The following is a 15,934-nucleotide window of genomic DNA, read 5'->3' on the forward strand; positions in this document are numbered from 1 at the left end:
TGAAAACATCTACCCGCATGCAGTTTTGCAGGTGATTTCTAATATAAAAATAAATAAAAAGGTAAGATATTTTTAGGTAATTCTGAAAGGAAAAAACACAAAAAATGGCGGATAATTCCCATTTCCAAAAGGCCAGAGGGGACTCTTTACAACGGAATATGTATGCTCTAAGAGACTCATATGAGTGATTATTAAATGATTTTCGGGATTACACAATTTTAGAAATTACCCGAATACTTACACCTTACTTAACAGGTATTAAATGACGTAAAATCAAGATTACATAATTAAGAGCATATAGTATGTACTTACCTTGTACAAGAAAAAACTCGCTTAAGACGTCAAAGACAAAGACAACCCTTTGAGTATTTTTAAAAGCTTGAACGCCTTTTTCTCGCGATGCACTTGTTTTGTTCTTTAGCGTGGCGTGACATTTAGGTAATTAAAACACTAGGCATTTAAGTTTATACGCATAATATTCTGTTCATTTTGTTAGTTAGCGTGGTAATATACAGGGTGCTTCCTGTAGCAGGAACAATAAATTAAACTAAAGGCTGTACTCCTCAAACTGACCAACATTTGTTCAGCAACTTTTAAAAATTATGAATCCTTTAGACTTCCTCTTTTTCATATAAAATAAATATTGCCCTCAATGTACGCTGACATCAGTGTGTTTGACGTTGCTTGTCACGATTTAAACATAACAAAATTTACAATACATTGCGTCTTAGAATAAACTTTAAAGTGTAATAAAAATCAAAACATGAGTTATTTTCAAAAGTTGCTGAACAAATGTTGGTCAGTTTGAGGAGTACAGCCTACAGTTTAATTTATTGCTCCTGTTACAGGAAACACCCTGTATAATGTCGTCACGTCACGCTTGACACTAATCAATGTGTAAATAGGCCCTTATGGAACTTTAAGCCATTTTCAAGTCTTTCTACCTCTGGTATTAGACCTAAGGTAAAACAAATTTTACTGTCAACGTCAACACAAATGTCATATAATATAAAATTGAAAATTTAATATTTTGATCACGATTTACATACACTAACCGCACATTTAACACCTTAGGTGAAATATAAAAGTCGTAATCATGAAGATACCTTACGTAATATCGACAAACACCCGAGAGGCGTATAGGACGTCCAAAACCATGAACAATTCCCCAGGCGAGGCTACTCGCAAAGTAATAGCCGAAGACTTTGAATGGGACGACGGCGTGACTCCTCCTCCTTTGACGTATTTTGCTGCACTCCATCTTTCCAGGATATTCCACAGAATAAACCCGCTAGACAAAGTTCTCCAGAAAGATGTCAACATGCTTATGGATTTGTTTCCTGCAAATATTCCTCTCCGATGCAGTGTACCTCTTATTAGGGTGCGATTTCTAACATAGGTACCTTATGTTTTATTTAAGGAAACTATAAAATGTACGTAATTTCCTTTGATATTTTCAGGATGAACAATATTGGAAAAGGTCTTTTTATTTTAAATTTCCGTCGCGAATAGAATTAGGAGTGACATTTTGGAAAGGAAAGTTTTTATCTGCGTGTCTCCAGGATTACCTTGAAAATGCAAACCCCGATTTATTTTTAGAAGATGAAGCCACGGAACTTGCAACTCTAGTAAACTCATTTCAAATATATGCTTCTATAATATGCGTATTACTAACCAAATTATTTATTTGTCCACTGTATTTTTTATTTCACAGGTAAGCCCTTACATATACTTTTTGGGTTTAAACCAACTTCAAATAGTGCATCAGCCGGAACCTCCGATTCCAAAAGAATCTGTCGTTGAAGATACGTGTCCATTTAGCGTAGAAAAGGTATATGACCACATTCCACTCGAACCAGTGTTGGCTAGGCTTTACAATCTAGAAGAAATATCCCTCGTTTTTGGAATAAACAATGTCCAAGATGGGTACTTGACGAGATATTTTGAATTCAGCCCAGCTGATTGTGAATCCTTATGTAGGGGGTTGAAAGACTTGCGACACTTGAAAATTTTTCGTATCAATCGTAGCAACTTAGATTGCTTGAAAGTTAAGATAATCTTGCAACATCTCGTTGAAATGGAGACTATAGAAGAATTAGATTTTAATCATTGCAAGATTGGCGATTACGGGATGAATGCATTGGGGGGTTTCATTTCTATTCACACTAATGTGAAGCGAGTGCGAGTAGCCAATAATCGGTTCAAATCAGTGCAAGGCATTGCTTATGCTCTGCAGATGAATCCTGCTGCGCCTATCGAACTATTGGGTAACTTATTATTCTTATTAATAGAATTCATTAAATTATTTCTCACTAGGCATCATTAACGTAATAAGGACCGTTCTTTTAGATTTCAGTTTGAACCCTATGTCCATAGAGTGCGCAACAATGTTCGCAGCAGCATTTGTGCGGTGCAAAGTGAAACCTCAAACACTAATAGTGAATTCTTGCGGTTTTTACGAAGTATCTGCTGAAAAGGTATCGGTATATTTGTTATTATAAAATAAGTATTTTCTATCTCTATTGTACTCACGAGTATATAAATTTGCGTGCTGTAAATTTACCTGCTTAATGGCTCCACTACACGATGGGCCAACGCCGGCCACTCCAAGGGACGCAATTATGCGTTAGAGGGAGCAAGTGATATTGCTATCTCATTCTACCGCATGGCTGCGTCCCTTGGAGTGGCCGGCGTTGGCCCATCGTGTAGAGGAGCCATAAGGCGAAAGTGTCAATCTGCTGATAAATGTCGTACTAAATATTTTACCTCTCAAAGTTCCATACTTATAAATGTGTGACAAAGAGATAAAACTTGTCCTTTGTGACATAAAACCTTTTTAGATGGCGGGTCTCCTTAGCCTCAATCGCGGATTAACAAGGGTGGACATGGCTGCCAACGATTTTTCTGGGGAGGCGGAAGCGACACTTATTCGTGCCTTGGAGCAAAACAGAGTCATACTGAGGGTGGATTTGCGTAGAACAAGTATGTTAAATGTATTGCAAATATTGCAATGAAGATAGATATTATGTTTTGCTAGACCCATGCAGAATTATTTTACGATACTCATCGTTATTAGATAATATTGGTAACGTAACTAAAGATGCGCCATATCAGCGCAATGTATATGTCATAGATAAGTAAATGTTAACAGTGTTGCTTTGTCACAGCAATCTACGATTAGATGTTTCTTTAAAAAACCCTATAATAATCCAGTGAAATTGTAGAATTTTGTAACGTGACTCTTCTGCGTCAAATCCGGTAGTTCTGATTTTTTGCAGACTTATTTATGATGTTGGCCCAATGAATAATTCAAGGTTGTGACCTCAAGCGCCGAACGCAACTTTGTCAAAAACCAAAAAAACTGCGAAAATTTCGGTTTTCTTTTAGATTTGGGTTTTTGATAGTACCTTCCTTAGACGTTGTTAAAGAAGACTAAATTTTCTACAATATGAGATTAGAACTGTCTCTGTAGATTGAACAGTTTCCGAGATAAAGGCTTTCAAAATTTAGATTTTTTTTTAAATTGAGCTGGTAAGCTAAGTGAGTGCAGTGAGTAAGTATGCACTTTTGGCTCAGGCGATGCCGCTTGGCACGATTGTTCCTAAAGTCAAACAAAGCTGATTTGGCCCAGTAGCTACGAGATCGTACCGTGCCTACCCAAAAAGGGAGGGGAAAGGTCGGATCCCCAGGTCCAATCTTTGCTATATTTCTTCCTACTCTTAGCAACTAGGGCAAGTAATATATCATTTTCATATAATTCTGATCTGATGATGGAGACAGGAGGGTCAGGAGGTGACCGTAGGAACTCTGTGATAAAACAACGGAACCTACTTGTGTCGGGGTTTTTAGAATTGTCTCGACTCTCGATGAGTATTATATAGTTGCCTGTGCACTGTGGAAAGAAAAGTAGGTACCTACAGTCAGCGATAAAAGCTAGTACCAAACATTTAATTTTTGCCAAAAAATTATTTATATAATAAGTTTCGTTATTAAATTGTAATTTGCAGAGATATCGGAGGCGACTCAGGCTCGGGTGAACGAGCTACTCCAACGCAATAAGCTGTTGTTGGGCGAAGAAAGAGAGCCCAGCGAGGAAATCCCGCCGTTGTACCTCGGCGAGCCAGAGTACCTCATCTGGGAGTACAACCCCAACAACCCGGACTACATACCTGGCCGTTATCCAGAGCGTGTTCCAGAAGTTTGAATAGTACTTACATTATGATTTTCGCTTATGGCCGCTGTCCGACCGGTGGTGAAAAGTGAGTAACGATGAGCAGCTTTTCCTTTGCTAGCATTTATTTTTGTTTTAGAAATAGTGGTCACCTGCAGTACCTAGTGTGAATAGCCAGTAAGAAAAACTTCGTTTATGCATCACTCATTCGAACTTTTCCATGGCAAGATGACAGTCGATCTCATACTCTTCCTCGCCACCGCCGATTAGGCAGAGGGAGTACTTTAAATCAGTAGTAGTACCTTTAGAGCCCTTACGCCCAAGAAGATTTCACTGCATTAGGGCTCGGTCAAGTTTAAAGCCCAAGCCGTCAAAGCTTAGTTACAATTTGTAAGAAGGCGTAACTTTGACGGTTCCAGCGCTTAAAGTTAACCGACCTTAACTCAAAACACTAAGTTTTGCTTTTGAATGCCTGACCTCCAGCGGCCGAGTGACGTCATGTTTTTGAAACAAATTTTAGCTTTTTAGCTCTTTATATTCATAATGTTTTAACGCTAATGACACAGCACCTCGAGGATTAAAGACTCTTAACTAAATACATGGGTATACTAATAAGTACCTATAATATAATTAGTAAAAAAATTGTTCGTTGTTTTTTAGTTACTCGATTAAAAAATATTTAAAAAAAATTGTGTCTGATTTTACTAAGATGATCTTCTGAAGAAAATAAGTTTTTGGCATAAATTTAATTTTTGGTACAAGCTTTTATCGCTGACTGTACTTTTCTTACGACAGACAACTAATACTCATCGAGACAATTCTAAAAACCCCTAACACAATTAGGTTGCGTTGTTTCATCACAGAGTTCCTATGGCCACCTCCTGTCTCCATCATCAGATCAGTTCGACAGTACCATATTATTGTATTGTCATCAGAACTACATACAGCTGCCCATTTTCATGACGCTACGATCCTTGGAAGATGGTTAAATTAGTTACCTTAGATTCCATTACATAGTTACATACAGGTCGACCTAATAAAAGCTTGTTAAATAGTAGTTTATGCAACAGTGATATAATAAGGGTTCTTAAAATTCAAGGGTCGAAGTTACAAAACGAGACGTAGTCGAGTTTTGTAAAAAAAGACCCGAGAATTTTAAGAACCAATTATGAGCTGTTGCATACATTACTTTTTCTATGACAGCTGCAGCAAAAGTTATTATTTAACAAAAAAAAGAGTTATTATTGTAAATGAAAACATACCTCTTTCAATCAAGATGATCGGAACTTGTATCTTTAAAAAAATAAAGCAGTTGTATTATACTCATAAGATGACTGCTAGCAGTCATCTTATGAGCCTATAGACAAAGCATTCAAATGACATTGCTTTAGATATCACTGTCAGTCATTTAATTGACACATTTAAGTGCTGGAGTAGAAAAACATATTAGATACTGACTTGATAGTGAGTTATGTGAGTCACATTCATTGGTACGATGCATCTATCTGGCCTAACGATACACATATTTATGTAATAGGTACCTAATATGATAACGCTTACGCATGACTATGTCTGTTTCTAGAACAGGACAGCACGTGGGTCATTCAAAGTCCACGTCGTGAATTGTTGATGCTATCATCGCGCATATTAAATAATTTGCTATTATTTTGTTGTTTACAATGCTTTGCCCTGATATTTTTAATGACTTAAATATTTTGTTTTAAATTAACTATAAATGTGGAAAGTATTACTTCGCAATACATTTATCTGTTTTGTCTTGTCTAAATGTGTTATATTGGTAATAGAAAAGGAGTAAAGGTTAGTGATTTTAGTAGGTACTTAACTATACGGCGTCCTGTAACTGGTTGGTAGTAGGTAACTGTATTTTTAACCTTTTGGACGCCAATGACCGATATATCCGCACCGTAGGTTCAACGCCAAAGACCGATTAATCAGTCACAGACCACAGAGTAACATAGACCTACGTGCATATATGCATAAAGTTCAATTTCAGTTTTGACACTTCGGTGACGTGGCGTCAGCGTGACAGCTTTTGTGTTTGACACGGCGTCGAAAAGGTTAAACGTTTGATAAACTAATTAACCGATACGGTAACATTTTTTTTCTTATATTTTACCTCATTTACCTACAATTAGGTGAATCAACTTTTAAATGTCCACATGATGAAATTGTGGATTTTTATTTTTAGTTCTTATTTTCCATATTTATATATTTTATTCTAAAGATAATGTTCTCTTGTTTATGATTATGCATACAGCAGAGCTGTTTCTTTAAGAATTTAGTGAATTTGGCTAAAAATGTTCACCAGCCCAGATCAGCCCTGTCCCCTGGGCCACTCTCCAAAAGTATTTTTAAACAAACTAGATATCAATTATTGTTTAAAAATTATTATACTTACATTCATTAAACAATGCAGTTTAATATGCTATCTTTATATATGGCATATATCTCACGAAATCTCACAATATATCCCTTAAAAGTGTCCCCTGGACAACTCTTATTTAACAGAATCTGAACTTTTTAATTTAAACGCGAAATAGTTATAGTAATGTAAGAAAGTTGCTCCTGCAACTTTCTTTTATATTGTGTTATTGTATCTTTAAACATTTATGAACTGCTCTTGAATTTAAAAAGAAATAAAATAATGATATGTGGTTTTCAATTAAGGGACAACTTAGTTGTCCCATAGACATATCTGGTTGTCCAATGGAAATATTAATAATAAATCTTAAAGAGGGTACTAAATGAAACAAAGTTAATAAAATATCAGAAAGCTATAACATATATATGTATGTTAGTGCTTTCTCATAGATAATTAAATTTATTTCATACCTTATAAAAAATCTTATCTCATCGTTTTTGTCCACGGGACAACCAAAATGTCCTACGGACAACCACTTCCGTTGTCCAAGTGACTAGTTGTCTGAGGGACTTTTCTAAAACTTTCAGCCGTATAATAAATATTAAGGATTTTTTGTGTTTTTTTCACCCTTACGGTAAAATATATATAAAATAGTATCTGGTACAATGTCATTTATTGTAATATGTTAAGTATTTATGTATTTGTGCCAGTGGTCCGATGGACATGCAATAAAGCCACCCACGCTTTCCAACAGTACTCGACCGACTGACGCCGCGAGTTTCGTGTAATCAAAATGACGGGTAGGCCTATCTGATTACCAGAAATTTGAACTTGTTGTCAAGTATCTTACTACGTTATCTATATTTAGATTTCATAACTAATTTATGGTTGTCCAGTTAACCTGCATGGCGTGGATAATTAAAGGGACAAAATTAAAAGGCAATTTATTCATAAACCAACTGACGCAAATATAATAAATCGGTAAGTTTTATTAATTATACATATCCATAAACATGATTATGTGTTTAAATACCAATTCCACAACAGTATTTTTTTATGATACAAAGTTTTATGGTGCACCGTTGCACGGGGACAATCTGTCCTACTATTTTGTCCTATATAACCAACTTTTGGTCTTTTGGACAACCAATATAGAACGGGTAAATTGTAAACAAAATAAAATGATTTGTAATAAAATGTTGGATAATATTAATAGGAACATAACGGAATACTAAAAAACTCATTACTTTTATTTAAATTTGTATTATCGATCAGGGACTCTGTACGTGTGATGGTGAACACTAAAAAGTTGATTTACCCAATTAATTGGTTGTTTCAGCAAGTCAAATAATATCACAAATGGTGACTATTCAGAATCTCTGAATATAATATTTTGTGCATTTAAAACAATATTTAAAATATATTTTTATTCTTAATTTCTTTTTTATTGCTTCTGAGTGATGTTTTAAATGAATACCTATGTAAGTGTAAGCATTTGTTTTGTTTTTGAATTTGGAACCCTTAGTTACTCAATGAAAGTTCAAAATATTTTTTAGAATATGTACAAAAATTTGTACGCGGGGGGGGGGGGGGGGGGCTTAGGAGGATAAATTATAACTATACGAATTAATACGAAATACCAAAGTAATTGGAGGAAATAGTAAGTTAGGATCTCTGTGAGAAATATTTTGTCATTTTCATAGAATTGCCAGCAATATATTTTCAATTCCATGTTTTGGAAGGATCGTTCCAAAAGTTGCTCCAACGTGCATAAAGCCGCACGGCGCGTTTCCGCCGGTAGCGTGCGGCGGACACGCCAACGAGTGGCCAGTATTTCACATTTACATCGGTTTCCGTACGAGTGTGAAAAGTTCCTTGCCAACACAATACCAAAATCTACTAACTATTTAAATGTAAGCCTTTTAGACAAGTATAAGTACTAACAGTAGATACAAATATCTAAAAAAACAAACCTATTTAAATATTTAGTATGAAAGCTGCCCTAAGTCTTGAGGACTTTACTTTGACCTGAGTTCTTGACTTTCGCTCGTTAAATAACAAAAGCTAAGAACATGAAAATTGCTTCTAAAAATCAGCAATATCATGTTTAAGGGAACTTATAGATACATTTTTATAGTATTTTAATATCTACTTTTTAGAAATTAATGTACCCTTTTATTGATTTTAAATGCAAGAAAATACGATATACCTACGCTCGTGACGGCTTAGCTTACACATTAGCCTCTTTTGCGTTTTAGTCGGTTTAGCTCAACAAAGTTAGAAGTACTTTCACTAATGTTTTTTTCTGTCCAAATTTGTGACAAACTTCTAACTTTGGAGCCTATAAATCTTTGTTTACTCACCTGTTTGATTTCATCGACTTTGCGAAAGTTTAATGGAACTCGAAATCGGTGGATTATACAAATCCATTCACAATTTTCCGTTCGAATTCTGCTACTAGATGGAAGCAGGTACCGCAAATATCGCCTCGAGTCATGAAAATGAACATGGGTCTGCCCTTATCCCAGTAAATATCCCGTGGGGGAAACTTATTCCACGCCTTCGAGCCCGATATCCGAGACGCAAAACAAATCAGCAGCGGTGTACCCAGAGGATGGCACTTTAACATTATTTAGTTTTAATGTTATGGAAATTAGTAAGAACACATATTTACTTATGTTTTCAGTTCGCAATGTTTTAAGTTTCTATAAGGGCTCTATGTCACCTATCTGAAGGCAAAAAGCAATAAAAAATAGTTGATCCCCCCAGTTATTAAATAATAATGGAAGTATACTCGCCTTTCGTAGGTATATATTATAAATATTATAAAATTAATACTCCATATAACTATTTAGTTGACATTTTTAAATGAACGCTTTGGTTCATTTGTAGTTCTAACATGCAGATTTTGAAACGGAGCAAATTTGCACAAAATGAACTGTCTATAGGTATATAACCTAGGTTTTAACCCTTCGAAATTCAGCAAAAACCGCCTATAGGAATTTTATGAGCAAATTTTTGTTAAAATGTTTTTCACAGATATCGTCCTAGTCCAACAGTAAGTTTAATAAGACTTAATTGTGTCGACGATATAAACATCCATAACTCAGGGATCTTCTACCGACTGGGCCATGAGCCACGAGGCAGACAAGTTGATGTCAAGTTACGTTCACATTGTTTACTAAATCTATCCCACGCTTGCTCGGTCGCCTATCTATATATTATTTAAATGAAATAACTTATAAATTATTTAACCTTAATCAAGTTAAAATTATTTGGGCGAGCTAAGTCCCGACCGGCATCGCGTCCGTTTCATTGCGTTTCGATTCAATTGGGCTCCAAGTAAATGCCACTATATTGATTTTATTTATTTTGTGATTTACAGCAGCTGTTTGCGTTTTATGGGCGCCGTACCTTTTGTGGGTCCATTTGAATTTCAAAATAATATTTTTTCATTTATTATGGATTCATGCAAAGCTTATGATTGGGAAAACGGATTCAAAAAATCCCCATAACAATGCCAATATTTGACCAAAACTCCTCCACGACAAGAATTTTAGGTCTTGGGACTAATTATTATTATCATAAATCATAAACTTGTTGAGTAGTAGTGTTGAGTTTCTAGACTGTCTAATGTCAGAAGAAATTAACCACAGAGGCAAGCTTCAGTAAGTTTTTACATGTTTTCTACGCAGACTCCCACCAATTTCGAACCAGGCTTTGTCGCAGATTTACCGTCCATTATACGTATCATACTTTTTAATAAACCTGAAATCTCTTGTGCCCATTAATTCAATCCATTAGTTCAATAATAAGAAGAAGTGGACGTCAAGGTTAAATGAAGCTATTTGACTATTAAAGTAAGCTGACACCGCTTCCGTGCTCGCCAAGAGGCGGCCATCTCAAGTGTTCCTTTGTGGCTGTTAGGGCTGTTGTTTAACAAAGTTATTGGGTGCATCACCACCAGTCAACCAGTACACGTTTGTCCTCCGGTTAGCATAGTTAAGTCTAATCTAAGGATCAAAATATGTTAGGGAGAAGTTTGCAGGCCAGATGAATTAATTTATGAATGAATACAATTCACCCGCATAAACGCCTAAAGCCCTAAAACTATGTACTAATAGCGTCAAATTTATATTTTATCCATTTGTACTTATGGACTATATAATTAGGTACTATCAAAATTACTTTGAAGCCTATCCGAATATCATTATCTTGTAATAAAAAAAAATATAAAATTCAAAACGGTCCAACCACCTTAAAAATTCCGAGATACCTCTTTAAAAGCTAATAAACTAAGATTTTGACGATAAGTAGAATTATCTTCTTTTTGAAGTATGTTATGTATGTGATTTGCAACGCAGTCGATGGCGAAAAATGGTAGGGTACAGAACCTTTATACATTTCTGCCACAATTTTGACGATGATATTTCATTGCTTATAGAGACGGTGCATTCTGCTTGGAATGTTTTATAATTTTATTGTTAGGGTAGGTACCTATTGAAATCAAAGCTGAAAATATACAATCGTCGTAGAATTCATTAGTTTTTCACTGCTTGCCTAAAAGACAAAAAATAATACGCTTCAAAGACAACTGGAGACTGTGTAGACAATAGATAGCTAAATAACTAAGAAAGAATCACTTCCATTCTTTCTTTGTATATAGCCAACACCAAATTAATCTATTACACACACATTCTAACTCACCTTCTGTACCCTCCAGCTTATATTCAACGTAACTTAATATCCTATAACTAGAATTAAGTGAAGTTAGAAGTTATAGGCTATGCTACCCACCACCGCCGTACAATGTCTTAATGAAACACTCGCCGAATAATCGTCTGCGATTGGCGCGAATCTAATCAACTTTTTCGCTGACACAACGGACTGAATCGAATTCTTTCTTTGCTTATTGCTTGCCTATTTATTCTATTTCAATACAAACCAACTCTACTTATTTAAGTTCATTCGTGGTAGTTGTAACCCGTAATTTTATTATAGAAAGGTCTATGAATGTTCATAGAAGTATGATCCATCATGTGATCCTTAGATAAATTTGAACTTGCCTGCTTATTGTCCTGGAAGCATACTTAATGAAGGAGTTATAGGTACGGGAAGCAAAGCACAGCGCCTTTTAGAGTTCTCTGAGAGTCTTCACAAACATATCAATTTGTAGATACCTATTAGGTTCCTAAACGTATTATTGTGATTGGCTAAGATCCTGTTGAAGTGTTGTAAGAACAGTCGGTTACCGATCTTGTGCTTTTGGCTATGGTTTTAAGAGGGGCCTAACGAAAAATTGTACTTTTTGTATTGAATTATTACACGTTTTTATTAAGGAAAATGCCTTTAAAAAGTTAACTCTGGAAAAACACTATTTGCAAGGCCAGACTCCAATAAAAACCTTAAAAGGTTAAAGTTAACTCGATATAAAAAAACAGGCCAAGTGCGAGTCGGACTCGCGCACGGAGGGTTCCGCACCACAAACAAAAAATAGAGCAAAACAAGCAAAAAACGGTTACCCATCCAAGTACTGACCCCGCCCGACGTTGCTTAACTTCGATCAAAAATCACGTTTGTTGTATGGGAGCCCCACTTAAATCTTTATTTTATTCTGTTTTTAGTATTTGTTGTTATAGCGCCAACAGAAATACATCATCTGTGAAAATTTCAACTGTCTAGCTATCACGGTTCGTGAGATACAGCCTGGTGACAGACGGACGGACGGACGGACGGACAGACGGACGGACGGACAGCGGAGCCTTAGTAATAGGGTCCCGTTTTTACCCTTTGGGTACGGAACCCTAAAAAGACACGGAAAATTGTGTAATTTGAATTTAATGTAACCCTGTAGTAGTTAGTAGCAGTATCATTTTACTATAAAATTGCTAGTGGTGTAGCCTAGACAAGCAAGATTTTAATTAGACGTACATATGTATATTTTCAGAGTAATTGAGATAGGTAAAAGGTATATTCTTACGCAAGTTTCGCGCGGCGTGCCATATCTTTTGTTTTCTTTTAATTTTCTGGCTTTACGCCCTTTCTTAATTTATATTTTACCGTTTCATCATTAGATATGCAATTTTAATTATGTGTTTAATAAATTGAGTAAATTGACACAGTTGGTAGGATAACTCACAACACTTAAGATGTGTTTGGAATCAAACGATTTACCAATATTACACTTAACTTTATATTTAATATCTAAAATATATAGAAATTTACTTCTAAGCTAGTTCAATTTATCTAAACATTTATCAGTCTGCAGAATTAATAGTACCTAATTTCGTATTTCAAAATAAATATTGAATAACCGATTATCACAGGTAGAAATGCCAGTAAACAATCTTCCGCCTATAGCCTTTGTCAAGTTTAAAGCAAATCCGAGACCTTTTTGCAAGAGAGGGATTTCGTTAACATAACATTTCATCCCACTAAGCCTCTGATGCTGCCTCCGGCTACAGCCAGATGTTACTGACTTGATATAAACTCAAGTAAATGTCTCTACAAATATTTCCTGCTGCCTTGTGTGCGGTGGAATTTTCCAATCTACGTAAATATGCCTAAAATTGCAATTGCAGTAATCCTGTTGGATAGAAAATGAAGTAGCAGCGGTGGTGCAGTGGCCAACGGTCGTAAGCGAGGGTGCAATGTGCCATGAAGGACGTCAGCGATTCCGAGATAGGCACTTCGATTGAATCGTACGGTGAATGCTTAACGGATTCCTGATCTTATCGTTTTCGTCCGGCAAAATAAGATAACTGAAATTGCTTTAATACACCCGTAGAATGGAATTTTATTTTCACCTCAGCAGCTCGAACAAGGGTACTTTGCTACTTAAAAACAGTGAGCAAAATCGCATTTTGCTCACTGAGTGAGACAAAATGAGCAAAATGCGATTTTGCTCACTGTTTTTAAGTAGCAAAGTACCCTTGTTCGAGCTGCTGAGGTGAAAATTTAATTGTTGGTATATCTTAAGAAAACATGAGTGAATAGAGGTAAGTGATGAAGAAGGAATACATTTTTCGGGTTCTCTAATATGTTCTCACTGCTGAGGTGAAAAATGTTGTGTACTACACGAGATCAAAGTTATTTACATCTCATGCGCTTTTGAGTCCCTTACTACGCTCAAGATTCTAAATTAGATTCACTCGCTACGCTCGTGAATCTATTATAGAATCTTTCGCTTGCACGGGACTCAAAATAAGCACTCGAAGAAATATCAAACTTTGATCTCTTGTTGTACAAATAACTATTGTTTCGAATTCATTTATGTTTGTCCAAATTGTTACGTACTTATTGTAATTATGTGTAGGTATTTATTTGGCATTGTGGAACCCAAACGGTTCAGTAAGGACAAATTTTATTTAAGTAGGTACCTACATACTTAAAATTTGCTGCTTTTAGTGTTCTAAGAAATAAATATCACTATAGCGAATAGACTACCAGAATTGCATATTTAAAAGGCTGCAGAGTAGGTAACTCATATTACTTTCTTGTTATTTTACTATAAACGCCATTACACGCGGCTGTCCAAATGTCTGTGAAATACAAATATAAATTATTCAACGAAAACACGAGAAACATTCACTTATAGACAAAAACGCGCCCTTTATGAGAATAGCTCCGGCCGCCAAATTCTTGAATACATTGGGTAGTTATACAAATAAATACCAATACATATAGTTATAGGTAGGTGCCTTCATTCCTAGAGGTGCTTACGTTTTCTCGTTCCTTTTTTAATCTGGCTTGCGAATAACTTGATTCACTTACTGAACGAAAATGTGTAGGTATTTAATATTTATATAAGACGCTAGCAAAATGTGATGAGATTTGATGAGTTTCTAATTTAATGTAAACTTTAATATAGAGACTGGCTGTCCAAATGTACCAGGAGACCTTCTTGAACTATTAAAAATGCAATTTGATTTAATTTCGATATGATGAGAAAATATCTTGAGGAAGAGTAAAATAAAATGACGCGTGCAGTACCTAATAGTAATCTGACGACCTTTTTGTGAGTTCATATTATTTAGAAACATTGTGACATCATGTAATTTTCAAAAAGAAATAAATTAATCTATATATCTATTTATCACTTATAGTCGGAGTTGTGGAAGTGACTTTGGTTTTGTGAAAACTAACTATACCACGTCTAATACCACCCTGAGCGATGTGATTGTGCACATTTCAGGTTTTGTTATTCAAAATACATAAAAAAAACATGTTCTAGTAGATTACCGACCGTTCCAACGCGTTTCGGAAGTCGAGCAACGTTTTTCCCCATTCGGTCAACCGAATCACGCCTGACTGTCTCACTTCCCAATATAATCTCGAGAAAAAGCTTTTCACCTTTTTCCTGTTCGAAAATTGCCTTCCACAAACATCGTTCCCTTCGAGTTCCATGCCAATCGAGTTTCCGAAAGTTAAAATGAGGTTTTCCGGCGACATAATTATATCAATATGCTGAAACTCGCCCAGTCATTAACAGCTCGGTCGCGATAGAACTAATTTCTATAATTAGGGTCTCGGAAAGGGTCACAGTGCCACATGAACAATGGCCTGAACTTTTATGGCTCCTCTACACGATGGGCCAACGCCAGCCACTCCAAGGGACGCAGCCATGCGGTAGAATGAGATAGCAATATCACTTGCTCCCTCTAACGCATAAATGCGTCCCTTGGAGTGGCCGGCGTTGGCCCATCGTGTAGGGGAGCCTTTAGGATAGTTAATTGGACGTTGTGGTGGTACGCAATTAAACTAGCTGCCATTAAGTAGCTTTTTGAGCATGTTAACATTGTACAGTCGATGTCAAAGATATGTTTACATTTTCGCCTTATTAAAAGCAGGTAGGTTCAGAAGTGTAATTATATCTTTGACGTTGAGTGTATTTACCAATGTATAGTATAAGGATAAGGACACCTCCCTTTTTAGGGTTCCGTACCCAAAGGGTAAAAACGGGACCCTATTACTAAGACTCCGCTGTCCGTCCGTCCGTCCGTCCGTCCGTCCGTCTGTCACCAGGCTGTATCTCACGAACCGTGATAGCTAGACAGTTGAAATTTTCACAGATGATGTATTTCTGTTGCCGCTATAACAACAAATACTAAAAACAGAATAAAATAAAGATTTAAGTGGGGCTCCCATACAACAAACGTGATTTTTGACCGAAGTTAAGCAACGTCGGGCGGGGCCAGTACTTGAATGGGTGACCGTTTTTTTGCTTGTTTTGCTCTATTTTTTTTTGATGGTGCGGAACCCTCCGTGTGCGAGTCCGACTCGCACTTGGCCGGTTTTAGATGACGGTTAGCGTAATTGTGGAAAATACCTATGCTGTCTGTACAGGCACATATTTAGGCGCAGGGGGGCAATTTAGACTG

General features: G+C 36.1%; 1 protein-coding gene across 1 annotated transcript; it reads left to right on the plus strand.

Moving 5' to 3' along the window:
- The first annotated feature begins 996 nt into the window (after positions 1-996).
- On the plus strand, positions 997-4,287 carry LOC134647596 (dynein regulatory complex subunit 5). Its single transcript, XM_063501951.1, has 6 exons — positions 997-1,381; positions 1,461-1,628; positions 1,715-2,267; positions 2,350-2,477; positions 2,841-2,982; positions 4,008-4,287. The coding sequence occupies exons 1-6, from the start codon at positions 1,097-1,099 to the stop codon at positions 4,202-4,204; spliced, it is 1,473 nt and encodes a 490-aa protein (XP_063358021.1). The 5' UTR covers positions 997-1,096; the 3' UTR covers positions 4,205-4,287.
- Positions 4,288-15,934: the final 11,647 nt, after the last annotated feature.

This window comes from Cydia amplana, chromosome 4 (genome assembly GCF_948474715.1).
Source record: "Cydia amplana chromosome 4, ilCydAmpl1.1, whole genome shotgun sequence".
NCBI lineage: Eukaryota > Metazoa > Arthropoda > Insecta > Lepidoptera > Tortricidae > Cydia > Cydia amplana.